Here is a 17064-nt window from a genome sequence, read left to right on the forward strand (position 1 = left end):
TCTTCCGAATCCAGCGCCCGATCGTCCTCTTCTCTTCGTACTTCTCGTGGCACTCCTGATGGTTCCCAGTCAGGACCGCAGATCACTCGAGAGAGGTCTGTTCGGAACCAGTGAAGTTCGGATGATCGGCTGTCAGACGAGGGTCTATCGGACAGGGTACCTTCCGATCGTTGCAGTCGTTCACTCTGTCGTCGGGACCTCTCCCACTGGATCCACGAGTCGCTGATGGGCCCCACGTTTGGGACGCCAATTGTTAAAAAGGGTTCCAAAGACAACCGGTAACCAAAAACCCTTTTATGTTGCCCGGCGGTATCGCCTCTATGACCCACCGATATTAATTAATGAAGAAGCAGGCGCTGGAGACTGGAAGGCGGGAAACGAGGATTTTATTCTCTCCGGAGGAGAACACATCAATTCAGACAGCAAGTATCGTCACGAGGTGCTCTAACCACATCTCTGAGGCCTGGCCTCTTATACTGGAGTTTGCGACCTTTATTACACATAACACATTCTCGCAATACTTTAGTACTAGAAAGAACATCCTCGGAATCTCCCCTTCAGACCCGTTCCCACATACATTTACAGTCGGATTCCCCACCCCGGTCACAACAGGTGATAGTTGTCACACAGCAGGGCATTCCGCCGATTCACGGAATGCATGGGGTTGATCGGATCTCATGGGGTGGGGGCTTTGATCGGTTCGGGGGTCTTTTGATGGGGAGGGGAGGCTTCCTACTGTACGGGGTAATAAACAGTATCCGTAGAGCCAGGTGGCGGCCTGGGAACAGGGAAGACAAACGGGGATACAGGAAAAGGGGGTTTGCATCAAAAGGGTTTGAGGCCATGAAAGGAATGAGGGGAGGTGTCGCGCTGGGAACAGGATGGGATTCAGTGGTGAAACTGCGCTGGAGAGGGGTTTATGACCCAAGACATGAGAGAGCGGGGGTTGTCAGTGTGCGGGGGAATGCTTGTGAGGTTAAGAGAGAGAGAGAGAGACGCGCTGGCTATCAGCGAGGGGCAGGGAGGCCATGGCATTCAAAATGGCTGCCGCTTACGCGCACGACTGGGCTCGAAAAGGGGCAAGATGGCGCAGATAATGTTCACCAAGATTGTATTCATTTTTCACATGTGTGTATTTGTCAGTGGTGCAGTATGCGTAGGTGGTAGTGTGGTGGCAGTGGTGGAAGTGGTTGTGTGTATTTGCTTGTCAGTGGTGCAGTATGTGACAGTGGTACATCAGTGGCAGTGGTTCTGTGTGTGTGCTTGTCAGTGGTGCAGTATGTGGCAGTGGTACTGCAGTGGCAGTGATTTTGTGTGTATACTTGTCACTGGTGCAGTATGTGTAAGTGGTACTGCGGTGGCAGTGGTGGAAGTGGTTCTGTATGTGTGCTTGTTATTGGTGCACTGTGTGACAGTGATACTGCGTTGGCAGTGATTCTGTGTGTGTATTTGTCAAGTAGTGCACTATGTGTAAGTGGTGGTGTGGTGGCAGTGGTGGAAGTTGCTCTGTATGTTTGCTTGTCTGTGGTGCAGTGTGTCAGTGGTACTGCTTTGGGCGTGATTCTGTGTGTGTACTTGTCAGTGGTGCAGTGTATGTAAGTGGTAGTGTGGTGGCAGTGGATGAACTGGTTATGTGTGTGTGTGCTTGTCAGTGGTGCAGTATGTGGAAGTGGAAGTGTGGTGGCATTGGTGGAAGTGGTTCTGTGTATGTGCGTGTCAGTGGTGCAGTGTGTGACAGTGGTACTGCGGTGGTAGTGGTGGCAGTGATCCTGTATGTACTTCTCAGTGGTGCAGTATGAGTCAGTGGTAATGTGGTGGGCAGGGGTGGAAGTGGTTCTGTGTGTGTGTTTGTCAGTGGTGCAGTATGTGTAAGTGGTACTGCGGTGGCAGTGGTCTGTGTGTGTGTTTGTCAGTGGTACAGTATGCGTAAGTGGAACTGCGATGACAGTGGTCTGTGTGTGTATTTATCAGTGGTGCAGCATGCCTAAGTGGTACTGCGGTGGCAGTGGTCTGTGTGTGTGTTTGTCAGTGGTGCTGTATGCGTAAGTGGTACTGTGGTGGCATTGGTGGAAGTGGTTCTGTGTGTGTGCTTCTCAGTTTTGAAGTGTGCCACAGTGGTGCTGCTGGCAGTGATTCTGTGTGTGTACTTGTCATGTGGTGCAGTATGTGTAAGTGGTGGTGTGGTGGCAGTGGTGGAAGTTGCTCTGTATGTGTGCTGGTCAGTGGTGCTGTATTTGTAAGTGGTAGTGTGGTGGCATTGGTGGAAGTGGTTCTGCGTGTGTGCTTGTCAGTGGTGCCAAATGCCTAAGTGGTACTGTGGTGGCAGTGGTCTGTGTGTGTGTTTGCCAGTGGTGCAGTATGCATAAGTGGTACTGTGGTGGATTGGTGGAAGTGGTTCTGTGTGTTTGCTTGTCAATGGTGCAGTGTGTGACAGTGGTACATCGGTGGCAGTGGTTCTGTCTGTGTGCTTGTCAGTGGTGCAGTATGTGTAAGTGGTACTGTGGTGGCAGTGGTCTCTGTGTGTGTTTGTCAGTGGCGCGGTATACGTAAGTGGTACTGCAGTGGCAGTGGTCTATGTGTATTTGTCATTGGTGCAGTATGCGTAGGTGGTAGTGTGGTGGCAGTGGTGGAAGTGGTTGTGTGTATTTGCTTGTCAGTGGTGCAGTATGTGACAGTGGTACATCGGTGGCAGTGGTTCTGTCTGTGTGCTTGTCAGTGGTGCAGTATGTGTAAGTGGTAGTGTGGTGACAGTGGTGGAAGTGGTTCTGTGTGTGTGCTTGTCAGTGGTGCAGTATGTGGCAGTGGTACTGCAGTGGCAGTGATTTTGTGTGTATACTTGTCACCGGTGCAGTATGTGTAAGTGGTACTGCGGTGGCAGTGGTGGAAGTGGTTCTGTATGTGTGCTTGTTATTGGTGCACTGTGTGACAGTGATACTGCGTTGGCAGTGACTCTCTGTGTGTATTTGTCATGTAGTGCCCTATGTGTAAGTGGTGGTGTGGTGGCAGTGGTGGAAGTTGCTCTGTATGTTTGCTTGTCAGTGGTGCAGTGTGTCAGTGGTACTGCTTTGGGCATGAATCTGTGTGTGTACTTGTCAGTGGTGCACTGTATGTAAGTGGTAGTGTGGTGGCAGTGGATGAACTGGTTATGTGTGTGTGCTTGTCAGTGGTGCAGTATGTGTAAGTGGAAGTGTGGTGGCATTGGTGGAAGTGGTTCTGTGTATGTGCGTGTCAGTGGTGCAGTGTGTGACAGTGGTACTGCGGTGGTAGTGGTGGCAGTGATCCTGTATGTACTTCTCAGTGGTGCAGTATGAGTCAGTGGTAATGTGGTGGGCAGGGGTGGAAGTGGTTCTGTGTGTGTGTTTGTCAGTGGTGCAGTATGTGTAAGTGGTACTGCGGTGGCAGTGGTCTGTGTGTGTGTTTGTCAGTGGTACAGTATGCGTAAGTGGAACTGCGATGGCAGTGGAGTGTGTGTGTATTTGTCAGTGGTGCAGCATGCCTGAGTGGTACTGCGGTGGCAGTGGTCTGTGTGTGTGTTTGTCAGTGGTGCTGTATGCGTAAGTGGTACTGTGGTGGCATTGGTGGAAGTGGTTCTGTGTATGTGCTTCTCAGTTTTGAAGTGTGCCATAGTGGTCCTGCTGGCAGTGATTCTGTGTGTGTACTTGTCATGTGGTGCAGTATGTGTAAGTGGTGGTGTGGTGGCAGTGGTGGAAGTTGCTCTGTATGTGTGCTTGTCAGTGGTGCGGTATTTGTAAGTGGTGGTGTGGTGGCATTGGGGAAGTGGTTCTGTGTGTGTGCTTGTCAGTGGTGCAGTATGTGTAAGTGGAAGTGTGGTGGCATTGGTGTGTATGTGCGTGTCAGTGGTGCAGTGTGTGACAGTGGTACTGCGGTGGTAGTGGTGGCAGTGATCCTGTATGTACTTCTCAGTGGTGCAGTATGAGTCAGTGGTAATGTGGTGGGCAGTGGTGGAAGTGGTTCTGTGTTTGTGTTTGTCAGGGGTGCAGTGTGTGACAGTGGTACTGCAGTGGCAGTGGTCTGTGTGTGTTTGTCAGTGGTGCAGTATGCAAAGGTGGTAGTGTGGTGGAAGTGGTTGTATGTATTTGCTTGTCAGTGGTGCAGTATGTGACAGTGGTACTTTGGTGGCAGTGGTTCTGTCTGTGTGCTTGTCAGTGGTGCAGTATGTGACAGTGGTACTGCTGTGGTAGCGGTTCTGTGTTTGTGCTTGTCAGTGGTGCAGTATGTGGCAGTGGTACTGCAGTGGCAGTGTTTCTGTGTGTGTACTTGTCAGTGGTGCAGTATGTGTAAGTGGTACTGCGTTGGCAGTGGTGGAAGTGGTTCTGTATGTGTGTTTGTTATTGGTGCACTGTGTGACAGTGATACTGCGTTGGCAGTGATTCTGTGTGTGTATTTGTCATGTAGTGCAATATGTGTCAGTGGTGGTGTGGTGGCAGTGGTGGAAGTTGCTCTGTATGTGTGCTTGTCAGTGGTGCAGTGTGTCAATGGTACTGCTTTGGACGTGATTCTGCGTGTGTTCTTGTCAGTGGTGCAGTGTATGTAAGTGGTAGTGTGGTGGCTGTGAATGAACAGGTTGTGTGTGTGTACTTGTCAGTGGTGCAGTATGTGTAAGTGGAAGTGTGGTGGCATTGGTAGAAGTGCTTCTGTGTGTGTGTCAGTGGTGCAGTGTGTGACAGTGGTACTGCGGTGGAAGTGGTGGCAGTGATCCTGCATGTACTTCTCAGTGGTGCAGTATGTGTCAGTGGTAGTGTGATGGGCAATGGTGGAAGTGGTTCTGTATGTGTGCTTGTCAGTGGTGCACTGTGTGACAGTGGTACTGCAGTGGAAGTGTGTGTGTGCTTCTCAGTTGTGCAGGTTGTGACCGTGGTACTGTGTTGGCAGTGATTCTGTGTGGGTACTTATCAGTGGCTCATGAAGTGTATGTGGTAGTGCGGTGGCAGTGGTCTGTGTGTGTGTTTGTCAGTGGTGCAGTAGGTGTAAGTGGTACTGCGGTGGCAGTGGTCTGTGTGTGTGTTTGTCAGTGGTGCAGTATGCGTAAGTGGTACTGCTGTGGCAGTATTCTCTGTGTGTGTTTGTCAGTGGTGCAGTATGCATAAGTGGTACTGCGGTGGCAGTGGTCTGTGTGTGTGTTTGTCTGTGGTGCAATATGCCTAAGTGGTACTGTGGTGGCAGTGGTCTGTGTGTGTGTGTTTGTCAGTGTTGCAGTATGCATAATTGGTACTGTGGTGGCATTGGTGGAAGTGGTTCTGTGTGTGTGCTTCTCAGTTTTGCAGTGTGTGACAGTGGTCCTGCTGGCAGTGATTCTGTGTGTGTACTTGTCATGTGGTGCAGTATGTGTAAGTGGTAGTGCGGTAGTAGTGGTGGAAGTGGTTCTGTGTGTGTGCATGTCAGTGGTGCAGTGTGTAGAAGTGGTAGTGTGGTAGCAGTGGTGAAAGTGGTTCTGTGTGTGTACTTGTCAGTGGTGCACTGTGTGTCAGTGGTACTGCGGTGGCAGTGGAGGAAGTGGTTATATGTGTGTGATTGTGAGTGGTGCAGTATGTGACAGTGGTACTTCGGTGGCAGTGGTGCTGTCTGTGTGCTTGTCAGTGGTGAAGTATGTGTAACTGGTAGTGTGGTGGCAGTGGTTCTGTGCGTGTGCTTGTCAGTGGTGCAGTATGTGTAAGTGGTAGTGCGGTGGCAGTGGTGGCCGTTATGGCAGTGGTTCTGTGTGTGTGCTTGGCAGTGGTTTAGTGTGTAACAACGGTACTGCGGTGGCAGTAGTGGAAGTGGTTCTCTGTGTATGCTTCTGAGTGGTGCAGTATGTGTAAGTGGTAGTGCAGTGGCAGTGGTTATGTGTGTGCTTGTCAGTGGTGCAGTGTGTGACAGTGGTACTGCGGTGGCAGTGGTTCTAAGCGTTTGCTTGTCAGTGGTGCAGTATGTGACAGTTTAGTGCGGTCAAAGCTGATCTGTGTGTGTGCGCGCTTGTCGGTGGTGCAGTGTGTGTGTGTGGCACCGGCAGCGGTGGGGTGGAGAGGCAGGATTTGGGGATTTTATCTGTGCTGAATTCATCAATGTTCAATTTGCCGAAGCAAAGGGGAGAGAGAAAGGCTCTGGAAAGGCAGAGGAGCAGGGCGCCTCCACAAAAAGGGGTTTCCTTAATATTGTGGCAGGAGGGGTCGGGAGGGGGGTTCGCGGAATGAATGAAGAGATAGTGCATTGAAAGCGCTGAATGCCATGACAACTACGAACAACCTCCGATTTATTCCAAACAGTTAGAACACATTGTGAGAGGGCGTCAATCACGTATTATTTCGCCACTGAAATAAATGCAAAAACGGCGCCGGGACAAAGGCTTCCAAGGGGAGCCGGACATTTGTCTACATTGCGCCCATTGTCCGCAGCTTAGCAATCGGTTTGTATTTGTGTTTGCCCGGGTCCGACCACCCAGGATGCGCGCAGAGCTGCCTAACACCCCGGGCCATTGTCAGCGGCGGCCGGGCGGGCGGCACACACTGCAGGCCGGGCCAGGCAGGGAGGCCGAGGCACCGACGGATGAGCAGCAATAAACGGCGCCCCACCCCACCCCAAAAAAATCCCAGGATTCAGGCAGCGCCAAGTGATCTGTGGGAGGAAGTCAGACACCACTCAGACCCCCTCCAAAAAAAAGAAGGGAGAAGGCGAGCGTGGGGGGTAAGTCTACAAAAAAAAAAGTGCCATGCTGAACTCTTCCTGCAAATCCCCCTAAACAGCCCAAATCTCCCTCGAACAGAACTTTAATTAGACAGTCAAGTTGTGTCCCACGCGCAGATAGGGGGCGAGGAGATGGGGCAATCAGCAGCAATTGGTAAATAATTGTGTGCGGGATACATAACGCGACGGAGGGCCTCTCCCTTTGAAGGAGCGAGGCTTTTTGGATAGTTCAGTTAACAGGTCAGGCAGATAATGGAGATTTAAGGCAATGTAACAGAGGGCTCCAGGCTATTAACCCGCCCGGGGCCGAACAAAGTCCTGGTTATGAAAGAAAAGAATACATGAAATGCTGGCCAAAGTGAAACAATGAAAAACATCGACATGCGGATTTTTCGAGGAATGCACCAGGCTTTTTATTTAGGTGTCCTTGTGTGCGTTTTTATGAGGCAGTGTCTGTCCGAGGTTTCTGTGCGCTCCGTAATGAAAAACCTCGGCAAACATTGGTAATACAAATACGAGAAACGAAAAAGAGGGGCTTAGGACGAGAATGGAAACGAAAGGAGAATAAATCTGAAAAAAGGTGAGCAAAAAAAAAGTAGTGGAGGAAACAGGCAAACGTGAAAAGGTAGAAATTATAATAGAAGATAGTAGGGAGAAAGAAAGAAAGAAAGAAAGAAAGAAAGAAAGAAAGAAAGAACGAAAGAAAGAAAGAAAGAAAGAAAGAGAAAGGAAGGAAGAAAGAAAGAAAGAAAGAAAGAAAGAAAGAAAGAAAGAACGAAAGAAAGAAAGAAAGAAAGAAAGAGAAAGGAAGGAAGAAAGAAAGAAAGAAAGAGAAAGGAAGAAAGAAAGAAAGAAAGAAAACGAAAAAGACAGTGGAGGGAGAGAGGGAGGGAGGGAGAAAATAAGGAAGGAAGGATGGGTGGGGGGAAGAAAGGACATTTTAAACACCTACGGTAATAAGATGGCTAAACGTCTATCCAGCTCATCTTAGAGTTCGTCACACCTATGCATCCGGTTGATAGAATAATTGCTGAAATCATTTCTAACAAACATAATCTCGCGCTAGGCCGGGATTTCGAATGATTACACTCATTTTATTACCTCGCTGGTTTATTTTGGAGCCAGCCCGAATAAATTGAGTGTTGTTCAACGCACACTACTCATCCTTAAGCCTCAACCAAAATATTGACCAAGGAGGTTTGCATACGCGGGCCTGTTGCCATCTGAGCGGCGCCGCGTTTAGGTAAGAGTCGGTAATTGGGGAGGCCCATAGTTTGCCGCTGCCTCTCTCGGAGCACTCCTTTCTCCCATGTTCCTCGAAGAGTGGGGGGCATGAATGCTTCAGGGCTTTTTTTCCTCTTCTCCTCCGTCCTTTAGACAATTTGCTAAAACCATCCTCTGGAGTGTGTGGGGTATCGGGAATGCTTGGAGGTCCTTTGTATGTAAATACCGTGTAAAAGGGCCCTCCCCGTCTTTGTAATTAATTGACACGTTACACCACTCACGGCTTGCCGCAGCGCCAATGGTGGGCGCTCAGAGCTCCCCCCAAAACCCACAATTTCACGTCTGCAAACACTGTCTTCATCCACTTGACTCCTAGGACCCGCCCACACGTGGCCAGCCTTTTTTTTAATGCCTCCTCTCCTCTGATCTCTGCAGGTCCGGTGTGTGCACGGCAACCTTATATGGACTGGAGACGCCGGCAATGGCTTATTCTGGCCAGGCAGCAGGCAGCCGCAGCTCCGCGCTCCTCGGCAAGACTCTCCTGTGAAGGCACCTGGGCACCCGGACGGGGCTACGGCCGGCCACCCCTGCACCACGCCGCCTCCAGCCGCAGCTGCAGCAGGAGCCGCCAGTGAAGGCTACTGGACACCTTGCTGTGTGGTACCACACCACCATCCCAGCGCGCCTCAGCGGGACTCTCTGTTGAAAGCGCCTTGACACTGTACCCAGGGCTTCGGCCAGCCACCCCTGCCAACAACTGCAGCTCGGTTCGCCTCAGCAGGACAGGCGGACACCCCTGCTCCCTACCACCAGCTGTACTCAGTGCCCCTCAGTGGAAGTACGCAGTGAAGGCACCTGGCCACTCTGCCGGCTGGATACGGGTGGCCACCTCGAACCGCATCCCGATGTGCTCAGCAGGGCCAGCATCCAACCCAGCAGCCACCTCCAGAGCAGAGCGCTTGAGCAGGGCTCTCCAGTGACGTCCACCCTGACTTGGGGCGCCAGCCAGCCACCCGCACCTCGCCACATCCACCTGCAACCCAGCGCGCCTCAGAGGACCCCTTGGTGAACGCACCTGGCCACAGTGCTGTGGCCACCTTGGCGCGTCATCGTCGCCCCAGCTAGCCTCCTCGCCCCACAGGCCATCACCCGTGCTCGACCCCTCGCCTGACCCTTGGATTGTGAGGACTGGAACCGACAGCACAGTGGGCACCCCCTCCCCGCCACAGAGCATGGCGCTGGGCAGCACCAAGACGGGCTTCTCGGTGAAGGACATTTTAGACCTCCCGGACACCAACGACGAAGAGGGCTCCGAGCCCGAGGGTGCCGACGAGGACACGGAAGGGGAGGAAGCACCCAAAAAGCAGAGTCCGCTGGGGACGGTGCAGAGCCTGCCCCCGAAGAACCCCTTCTACGACAACAGTGACAACCCCTACACCAGGTGGCTGGCCACCACCGAGAGCATCCAGTACTCTTGTAAGTACCCGCGCGCGCTTGCCTGCCTGTGCGCGCCCCTGCTTCTCCCATAGCGCACCTGTGTGGTTGTGTGACACCTGTCAGGGAAACGGACTCTTTTTCTCTAGAAAGCTGGCATCTAAGAATGTGTGTTAGCGTAATAAGGGTATCACTCGGCGCGACTGATTTTTTAAATACTGTTTTCTCAGCGCTTCACTTTTCGTGACACCTGGCTGTCTGAGCGCCCTCCCCCCCAGCCTGCGGTAGGGAGTGGGGGCGAGTGAAAGGCTTGGCTTATCTCCTTCATGCTGTAAACTGAACTCACTCTGGAGATATTGGCAGCCTGCCTCGGGCGCCTGATTCATTGGTTTGCAAGAATGTCCCGAATCACAGCTCCTCGCGCTGGCGCACTTACTTTCAGTTTTGCTGTTCCAAATAATGGCCCATGCAGCCCCGCGCATCTCTTAATATAAGCATCATCTTTCCGATTTCTCGTGGCTGGAGTGTGTGTTTTTTCCCCCTGTCACTCGGAGATGCGCACCGACTCCACGCAGCCACAAATAGCAAACTGTTGAGACAGAGAGCGCTTTGTGTGTCTCCCGACCCCTGCTCAACTCTCGCTTTTTGGCAGTTCGAGCGCACAAATGTCTCCACGGCTGTGCCCCGATCAATGAGCCGACTGTGAGACCGTTCTTTAAGAATCGATCCACGTACTTTGCGGGGGAGCAGAGCTCTCTATGGGTGCACACAGGCCAGGCCGGCTCTTCCCAAATGGGTTTTAAATCCGCGAGGGACAGCGGAGCGCAGGCTCTTTACAGCGCGGGCCTGTACAACGCGCACAATGCGCTGTCCAGCGCGCTGGCGCAAGGGGTCATTAGAGGACACTGCTGGCTGCGTGCCGTTTCCAGAGATAAGGCCACCCTGGTATGTGTGATAGGTATTGGGGGAGCATCTCTCTTGCTATCAATGTAATTAAACCATTGATTTCCACGCATTTTATTATTTGTTTGTCTCAGATAGAGAGACAAATAATTGTAAAAATGTCCCCTTTACAATCGCGCGTAATCTTGCTAGTTAGTCGATGCCTAAGAGTTCCCAGCTTTGACAGAACATAAAGACTGTACAGACTGTTTTAGAAAACTATGATTTTAAAGATGCATTTACAAATTTGAATTGGCATGCATCCCCTTTAAAAACAATTTTTGCACTCCTTTTATATTATAAACACGTTGTTTTAAAAGCAAAGGGAATATAGTTTAACCAGTAAACACATCGAAACGTGTGCTTTTTAGCAAGTATTAACCAGATCAAAGAGAGAGATTCTTTTTTTAAAGTCTTCGGAGTGGTAACCGAGGATAGAAGATTTTAAACGGGCGGAGTTACATGTTGAAATCCGTTCCAATAAACAGTGTCATTTTGACCGACTATTTACAGATGCAAAGGAGTTTATTCAAAAATAATCCGACCACTCAAATGTAGACGCAAAATATATACATTGTTGAAAGAGTATTTTTAAAACTATTAAAAGCAGGCTGTAAAACTTGAATCCAGTACGCGAAATGTGAGCTGGTAGACTTTTAAGAACAGCTCCATCAAAGGGGGGACACCGAGAATGTGGGAATGGAAGTGTCACTCTTTAAGACATGTTATCAATTTAAAAGCAATGTCCTCGTTCTCCTCTGTCTCAGCCTTTGCCGCTTCTTTATTATTTATCCGTTTTTCATAGTGAAAATAAAAAAACACAGGGGCTTACATTTGAAAAAACATGTCTAAAAATGATTATGCTTTTAACCAAATATATTATAATTTTAAAGGTGGCCCATTTTTTAAAACAGTGATTTTTATTAACCATTTTATACATTTATCAGGGAATACAAATGTACACAGATAAATGAAAATAAAAAAGAATTCTGTAGCGACCCTTGTATTTAACAGAGTGCTCTATGACGTAATGCAGTACACAGACGAATCTTCTGAAAGAAAATGCACACTTATAACTATTTGCAAAGCAAATATTATATGTTAACCAAGAACACGAGGTGTGTGAAGGAAGTCATTCTATAAAGGCCGGGTTAATCTAGGATGCATTGAAAATGCACAAGGTTGGAAATATGGGTACGGAAATATTGCCTCTAACCTTAATAATGCAGTGTATGACTAACAAAGCATGCTGTAATAAACTAGCACCTTGTTCTTAACATATATGATACTGACAATTCACAGAAGATCTTAAGAGGTATAGCCATTGCCTCACAATTATACCAACTTCTATTCAAATGTTTATTTTAACAAAGTGTACTAGAGGGGAGGGGTTGCTTACCATGGACGTGTGCTTGTATGGGAGGTCGGCAGAGAGCTAGAGGTGTATATAATATACCAGCCCCATACACTGTATGCTTCAAACAAAGCACACTAGGGTGGGAGGCATATAAAAGTGCACGTGAGAAACCCCCTTCCCATACCTTATATGCTTCCAAAAGGCACACAGCGGGTGGGAGGCAAATGTAGATGTGTATACATATATATGACACCCCTTTTTCGTACCCTAATGCTTCATTTATGACACGCAAGGGTGAAAGGTATTGGTCGGTGTATATATGATACCCTTTTCACATACCTTACATACTTCCAAAAGGCACACAGGAGTGGGAGGCATATATAGACGTGTACCTTTATGCTTCAAATATGGCACAAGAGGGTGGAAGGTATATATGGGGGTAAATATGAACCCCTTTCTCATGCCCTGTATGCTCCAAACAAGGCACATAAGTGTGAGAGGCATATCTGGGCATGTGTGAAAGCCTTCTCAACACCCTGCATGCTTCCAACAAGGCAGAAGCGGGTGTGAGGTATATGTAGTCATACTGGAAATCTATTATTAACAAGTTTGCCGTTAATAAAGTGTGTACGAGTTGAAAACCATGCGTCATTACTTTAAACTTCTCTCTTAGTCGATATATTTCTTACAACGTGTTCATGGGCTGAAGAGCTATGTGACTGTATATGAAACCTTTTTACTACTAGCGTATCACTCTTTATATAAGGTTCTAGAGTGTTTGCAATCATATTTAAACCAAATAAAAATAACATTTGTACTTTTACCGCGTACACGGGTTGAAAAGTTATGTATCTATACATTAAACCACTTTACTATAAACACATAAACATGTACCAGCATATAGGGGTCTAAACCATCTATTAGAATGCCCAAGAGGTATATGTACATGCATCAAGCCTTTCACCAATAACTCGTACACGTTTAAAAAGAAGTATACAATGGTGGTAGGGGGTTGTAGCTATATGTTACACTCCTTCCTATTATAGTTAGTTCTTCTGATAATGTACATAAGGGTATAAGGCATGTGGCTATATGTCACAACACCACTTCCGTTATAGAACCTGCTTCTAATAAAAATATATAAAGCTATAAATAGGTGAAATGTGATTATACGTTGAATAGCTTACTATGAAGGTGTGCGCGTCTAGTAATGTAGATAAGGGTATAGGAGGCATGTGGCTATACGTTAAACCTTTGGCATGAAAGTACCTGCTTCTAATACAAGATATGAAGCTGTAGGTGGTATGTGGCTGTACGTTAAATTTCTTGCTATTAAATTGTGTGCCTCTAATAATGTATAGGGTAAATGAGGATTGTGACTGTATGCTGAATATGTAACTACGCAAGTGAATGCTGTGGGCGCGTGTGCTGACCTCTGCTTCCTCTCCACAGTGCACGGCCTGGCCTCCGGCCACTCCCAGCAGGACCCCTCGTCGCCCAAGTCCCCGGACCCTTCGGCCGACGAGTCCCCGGACACCGAGAAGGACCCCTCGGGGGCGGGCGGCGGCGGCAGCGAGGCGGGCAAGAAGCGCAAGCGGCGGGTGCTCTTCTCCAAGGCGCAGACCTACGAGCTGGAGCGGCGCTTCCGGCAGCAGCGCTACCTGTCGGCGCCCGAGCGGGAGCACCTGGCCAGCCTCATCCGCCTGACGCCCACCCAGGTCAAGATCTGGTTCCAGAACCACCGCTACAAGATGAAGCGCGCCCGGGCCGAGAAGGGCATGGAGGTGACGCCGCTGCCCTCGCCGCGCCGGGTGGCAGTGCCCGTGCTGGTGCGGGACGGCAAGCCGTGCCACACGCTCAAGGCGCAGGACCTGGCCGCCTCCTTCCCCGGGGGGCTGCCCTTCACCGCCTACAGCGCGCAGTCCCTGCAGCAGCACATGCAGTACAGCGCCGCGCACTACAGCTCGGCCAGCAGCAACGCGCAGTACCCGGCCACGCACCACCTGGTGCAGGCGCAGCAGTGGACTTGGTGAGACCAACACGAGAGACACTTTTATACTGCTGCCGGAGCTCGCAGGGCTCAAACTGAGCAAAAACACGCGAAAAAGACTCTCGTAAAGACCCTGAGAAGTAGACTGCTACTGCCGTGCACCGAACTGACTCGCAGTGTTCCAAAAACATTACAAATAAAAAAGAACTATCTTGAGAACAATATTATTTTTACTGCTCAGAGCACAGTGCTTTAAGAGATTAAAAATAAAACATTAAATCAGAGAAAGGAGTGCCTGGAACGTGGCAGTATTTTTTCTGCACATACCTTACAGGCACAGCTACAGAACTTAAAACATTGAAAATAGGAAACTATTAATAATATTATTATAATTATTATTATGGACTTTTTGATTTTTTTTTGGGGGGGGGGGGATATTTCGATTCTCCCTTAAACCTTTTTTCTGCTCGTCATGTTTACAAAGTTCTGCTCCCTCTACCTACCTACAAGTGAAACAGATACATCGAACTCTGCTCTTGTGTTTTGTAAAGTTTGTTTGCGTGCTGTAGATATGTTGTCCGTTGTGTATAAAGCAAGTGAAGGACACTTTTAAAATATAGAGCGTTTTATTCTGCCCTCTCCTTTTTTTAAGAAACATTTTTTAAATATTTATGGTCGCGGGCGAAACAAATTAGGCGGCGTTATGAAGCCCCCCCCCATTTCATTGTAAGCGCTAGGGGTTAGTTATTGCACGCCTGGGTAACTCTGGGGGAGGGGGGTGTTTGAGGGGAATGTTTGGTAACACGAAATCTAACTCCCCTTCAGGCTGCGAAAAAACTGAAAACAAAATGTCCCTTTAGGCGATTTCCATCGAAATTTTACAGCAAGCATTGTGTACAAGTCCTAAAAGAACGAAAAGGTACTTTCACCTTTTTTCGCCATTTTTACAAGATTTGTAATAAAATGCGGCGTTTTAAAAGGTAAGATTGTTGTGACGTTTGTTGGTTGTTTGTAGTAAGCCATTCATTGCTCACAGAAGCTGAGACTTGTTTATGACGATAATAATATTTTTTTAATTCTTATTTATTTATGTGTTTATTGTGATTATTGTTATTCAGGACGACTACTTTTTGCTCGAAATCGGCTCACACCTCAAGTGCAGCGTTGTTCCAGATTGTAAACGTGGCTGTTTTATTAATACATCCTAACATTCACATTATTAGCCTGGATGTGAATATATCCCAGTTCGTGCACGTTTCTGCCACAAGTGCCCGTTTCACGTGTGCGTTCGGGGTGCGTCTGGTTTCACAAACACACACTTCTCTTTCATCCCGCAAGTGATGGACGGGTCATGTCCCTGCTCTTCCTGTGGTGTGAGGTGTCCGTCCGGGGTCTCGCCGCGTCTCGAGAGAGGTGGAAAGTAAACCTTGCCCCACTTCAGGCAGGGAGTGAGTGGGCCCTTCAGCCGAGGAGCTTTTACTGCCGGCGGTTACAGTATTACAACTGCCCCCACACCCACCTTTGTTTCCCTCCCACAGTCGCGGGGGCCGCGGACTCGGAGTTGCACTTTTAGCCCTTGAATTGTTTGAACAGCGCCCGGGACCCTTCGCAGCTCGGCCCAGTTAATCTCTCCATAAAAGGGACAGGCCGCATCCGTACCGTTATCACCGTGTGTGTGCGTGCGCGCGCGAGCACTGTTTAGGGTGGGTTTGTGCACTGTGTGTATTTGTGTATGTCCACTGTTCAGTGTGTAGGTACACCGTTGAGATTGTGTTTGCACAACGTGTACAGTATGTGTCTGCGGTTGTACTCTGCTCACACTGTGTACGCAGGGGCAGATTTACAAGCCACTTGCGCCACGTTTGCGTCACATTTAATAATGGGAAAATTGGCGCAAAAGTGGCGCAAGGGGCTTGTAAATTTGCCCCGTAATATTTAAAACTTGGACGGGGTCTAAAGTGTGTGGGCACCATATGGAAAGTGTGCTTGTGTGTGCGCACTTTTCGGAGCCGTGTAAACTGTTTAGAGTATGCTTGTGCACAGGTGCATGCGTCTACACTGTTCAGTGAGCGTATGTACAACATTTACAGTGTGTGTGCACAATGGTTAGTTGTGTATGTGCTTGTTGCGTGTGTGTTTAGGGTTTGTAAACAATGTTTAGAATGGAGACCACGCTTAAAGTGGGTGTACACCTTTTAGAAAGGTATGCGGGTCCGCTTGTGAGCGTGTGCGCGCGTGCCTGCTGTACAGGGTTTGTTCTCACAGTTTAGAATGGGCACCGTGGGCACAGCGAATTTACATCGTTTAGAGCGTAAGCTGGTCCGCGTGTGAGTGTATGTGTGCGTGGACGCGTGGGTGCTGGGCAGGGTTTGTATTCACTGTTTAGAATGGGGACCGCGTTTAAAGCGGTGTACACCTTTTAGAAAGGTATGCGGGTCCGCTTGTGAGAGTATGTGTGTGCGCGCGCGTGCTGTGTAGGATATGCGCATGTACTCACTGATTAGAACGGGGACCGTGTTTAAAGTGAATGTACTCCCTTTAGTAGGTATGCGGGTCCACGTGTGTGTGTGCGCACGTGCGTGTGCGCGCTCGCGCGTGCTGTGCAGGGGTTGAATCCACTCTTTAGAACTGGGACCGTATTTAAAGCGAACATGCACCGTTTAGAAGGTAGCGGGTCTGTCTGTGTGTGTGCGTGGTTGGTGCTGCATTCGCTCCCTAGGCTTCATACTAGGCCGGCTCTCTAAACACAAACAATTATCAAGTAGGAGTCGTGCAGGGTACGAAGTGCCAAAGGCTCATATTTAGTGGCCATTCCACCCACGCACCTCACCCACAGCAGCTCCGCGTGCTAATGCGCAGCCTCTGCCCGCCTGCGCGCCCTCCGTGGGTGAAGGGCAGTGACCCCGGGGCAAACACGACCCAGCGCTGGTCCGTCGCTGACGGTAACTTTAAAGTTTAAACCCACAGGCAGGCATGGGTAGCAGAAAGAGCGCCCGCGTCCAGATGTCCTACAGAGCTTAATAATGTGTGAGGGAAACGAAAGTGTGGGGGTGCAGAGTTCTCATTCGAAGCCAGTCGTCGGCACTGCGAATGCTGTGATGTCTTAGAACCTGGGCTGCCAGACCCGATTCCACCCTACGCCCCTTTCTTCCACCTCCACTTCCTGTGCCTTTACCTCCCTCTTGAGGCCTGCTTTCTCCCTATATGCCATTCACTGCACTTCTCACCATCATTCCCCCCGATTTCTCCATTTGCCTTTCTTTTCCCAGGGTCAACCTATATCGATGAAAGAATTAACTCTAGGTCCCCAGAAATGAGTGTCGTTGGACAGCACCTACAAGCACCAGCACAAAAAAAAGCGCTGGCGACTTCCAGAGGCTGGAGGTTTGCATGGCGTGTGGTAGCTAGCTGTTATTCTGGGCCGGGTTGATTAAAG

At 49.4% G+C, this 17064-nt stretch overlaps 1 protein-coding gene across 1 annotated transcript in view; it reads left to right on the forward strand.

Moving 5' to 3' along the window:
• Positions 1-14607, forward strand: part of NKX2-2 (NK2 homeobox 2) — a 104259-nt gene extending 89652 nt beyond the window's left edge. The window contains exons 2-3 of the mRNA XM_086925409.1: positions 8341-9381; positions 13091-14607. Coding sequence (XP_086781535.1) covers positions 9138-9381; positions 13091-13671 — 825 coding nt within the window. The 5' untranslated portion in view covers positions 8341-9137 and the 3' untranslated portion in view covers positions 13672-14607. The remainder of the gene's footprint in view (positions 1-8340; positions 9382-13090) is intronic.
• The last annotated feature ends 2457 nt before the right edge of the window (positions 14608-17064 follow it).

The sequence above is a fragment of the Lissotriton vulgaris genome, chromosome 6, assembly GCF_964263255.1.
Source record: "Lissotriton vulgaris chromosome 6, aLisVul1.2, whole genome shotgun sequence".
Classification (NCBI taxonomy): domain Eukaryota; kingdom Metazoa; phylum Chordata; class Amphibia; order Caudata; family Salamandridae; genus Lissotriton; species Lissotriton vulgaris.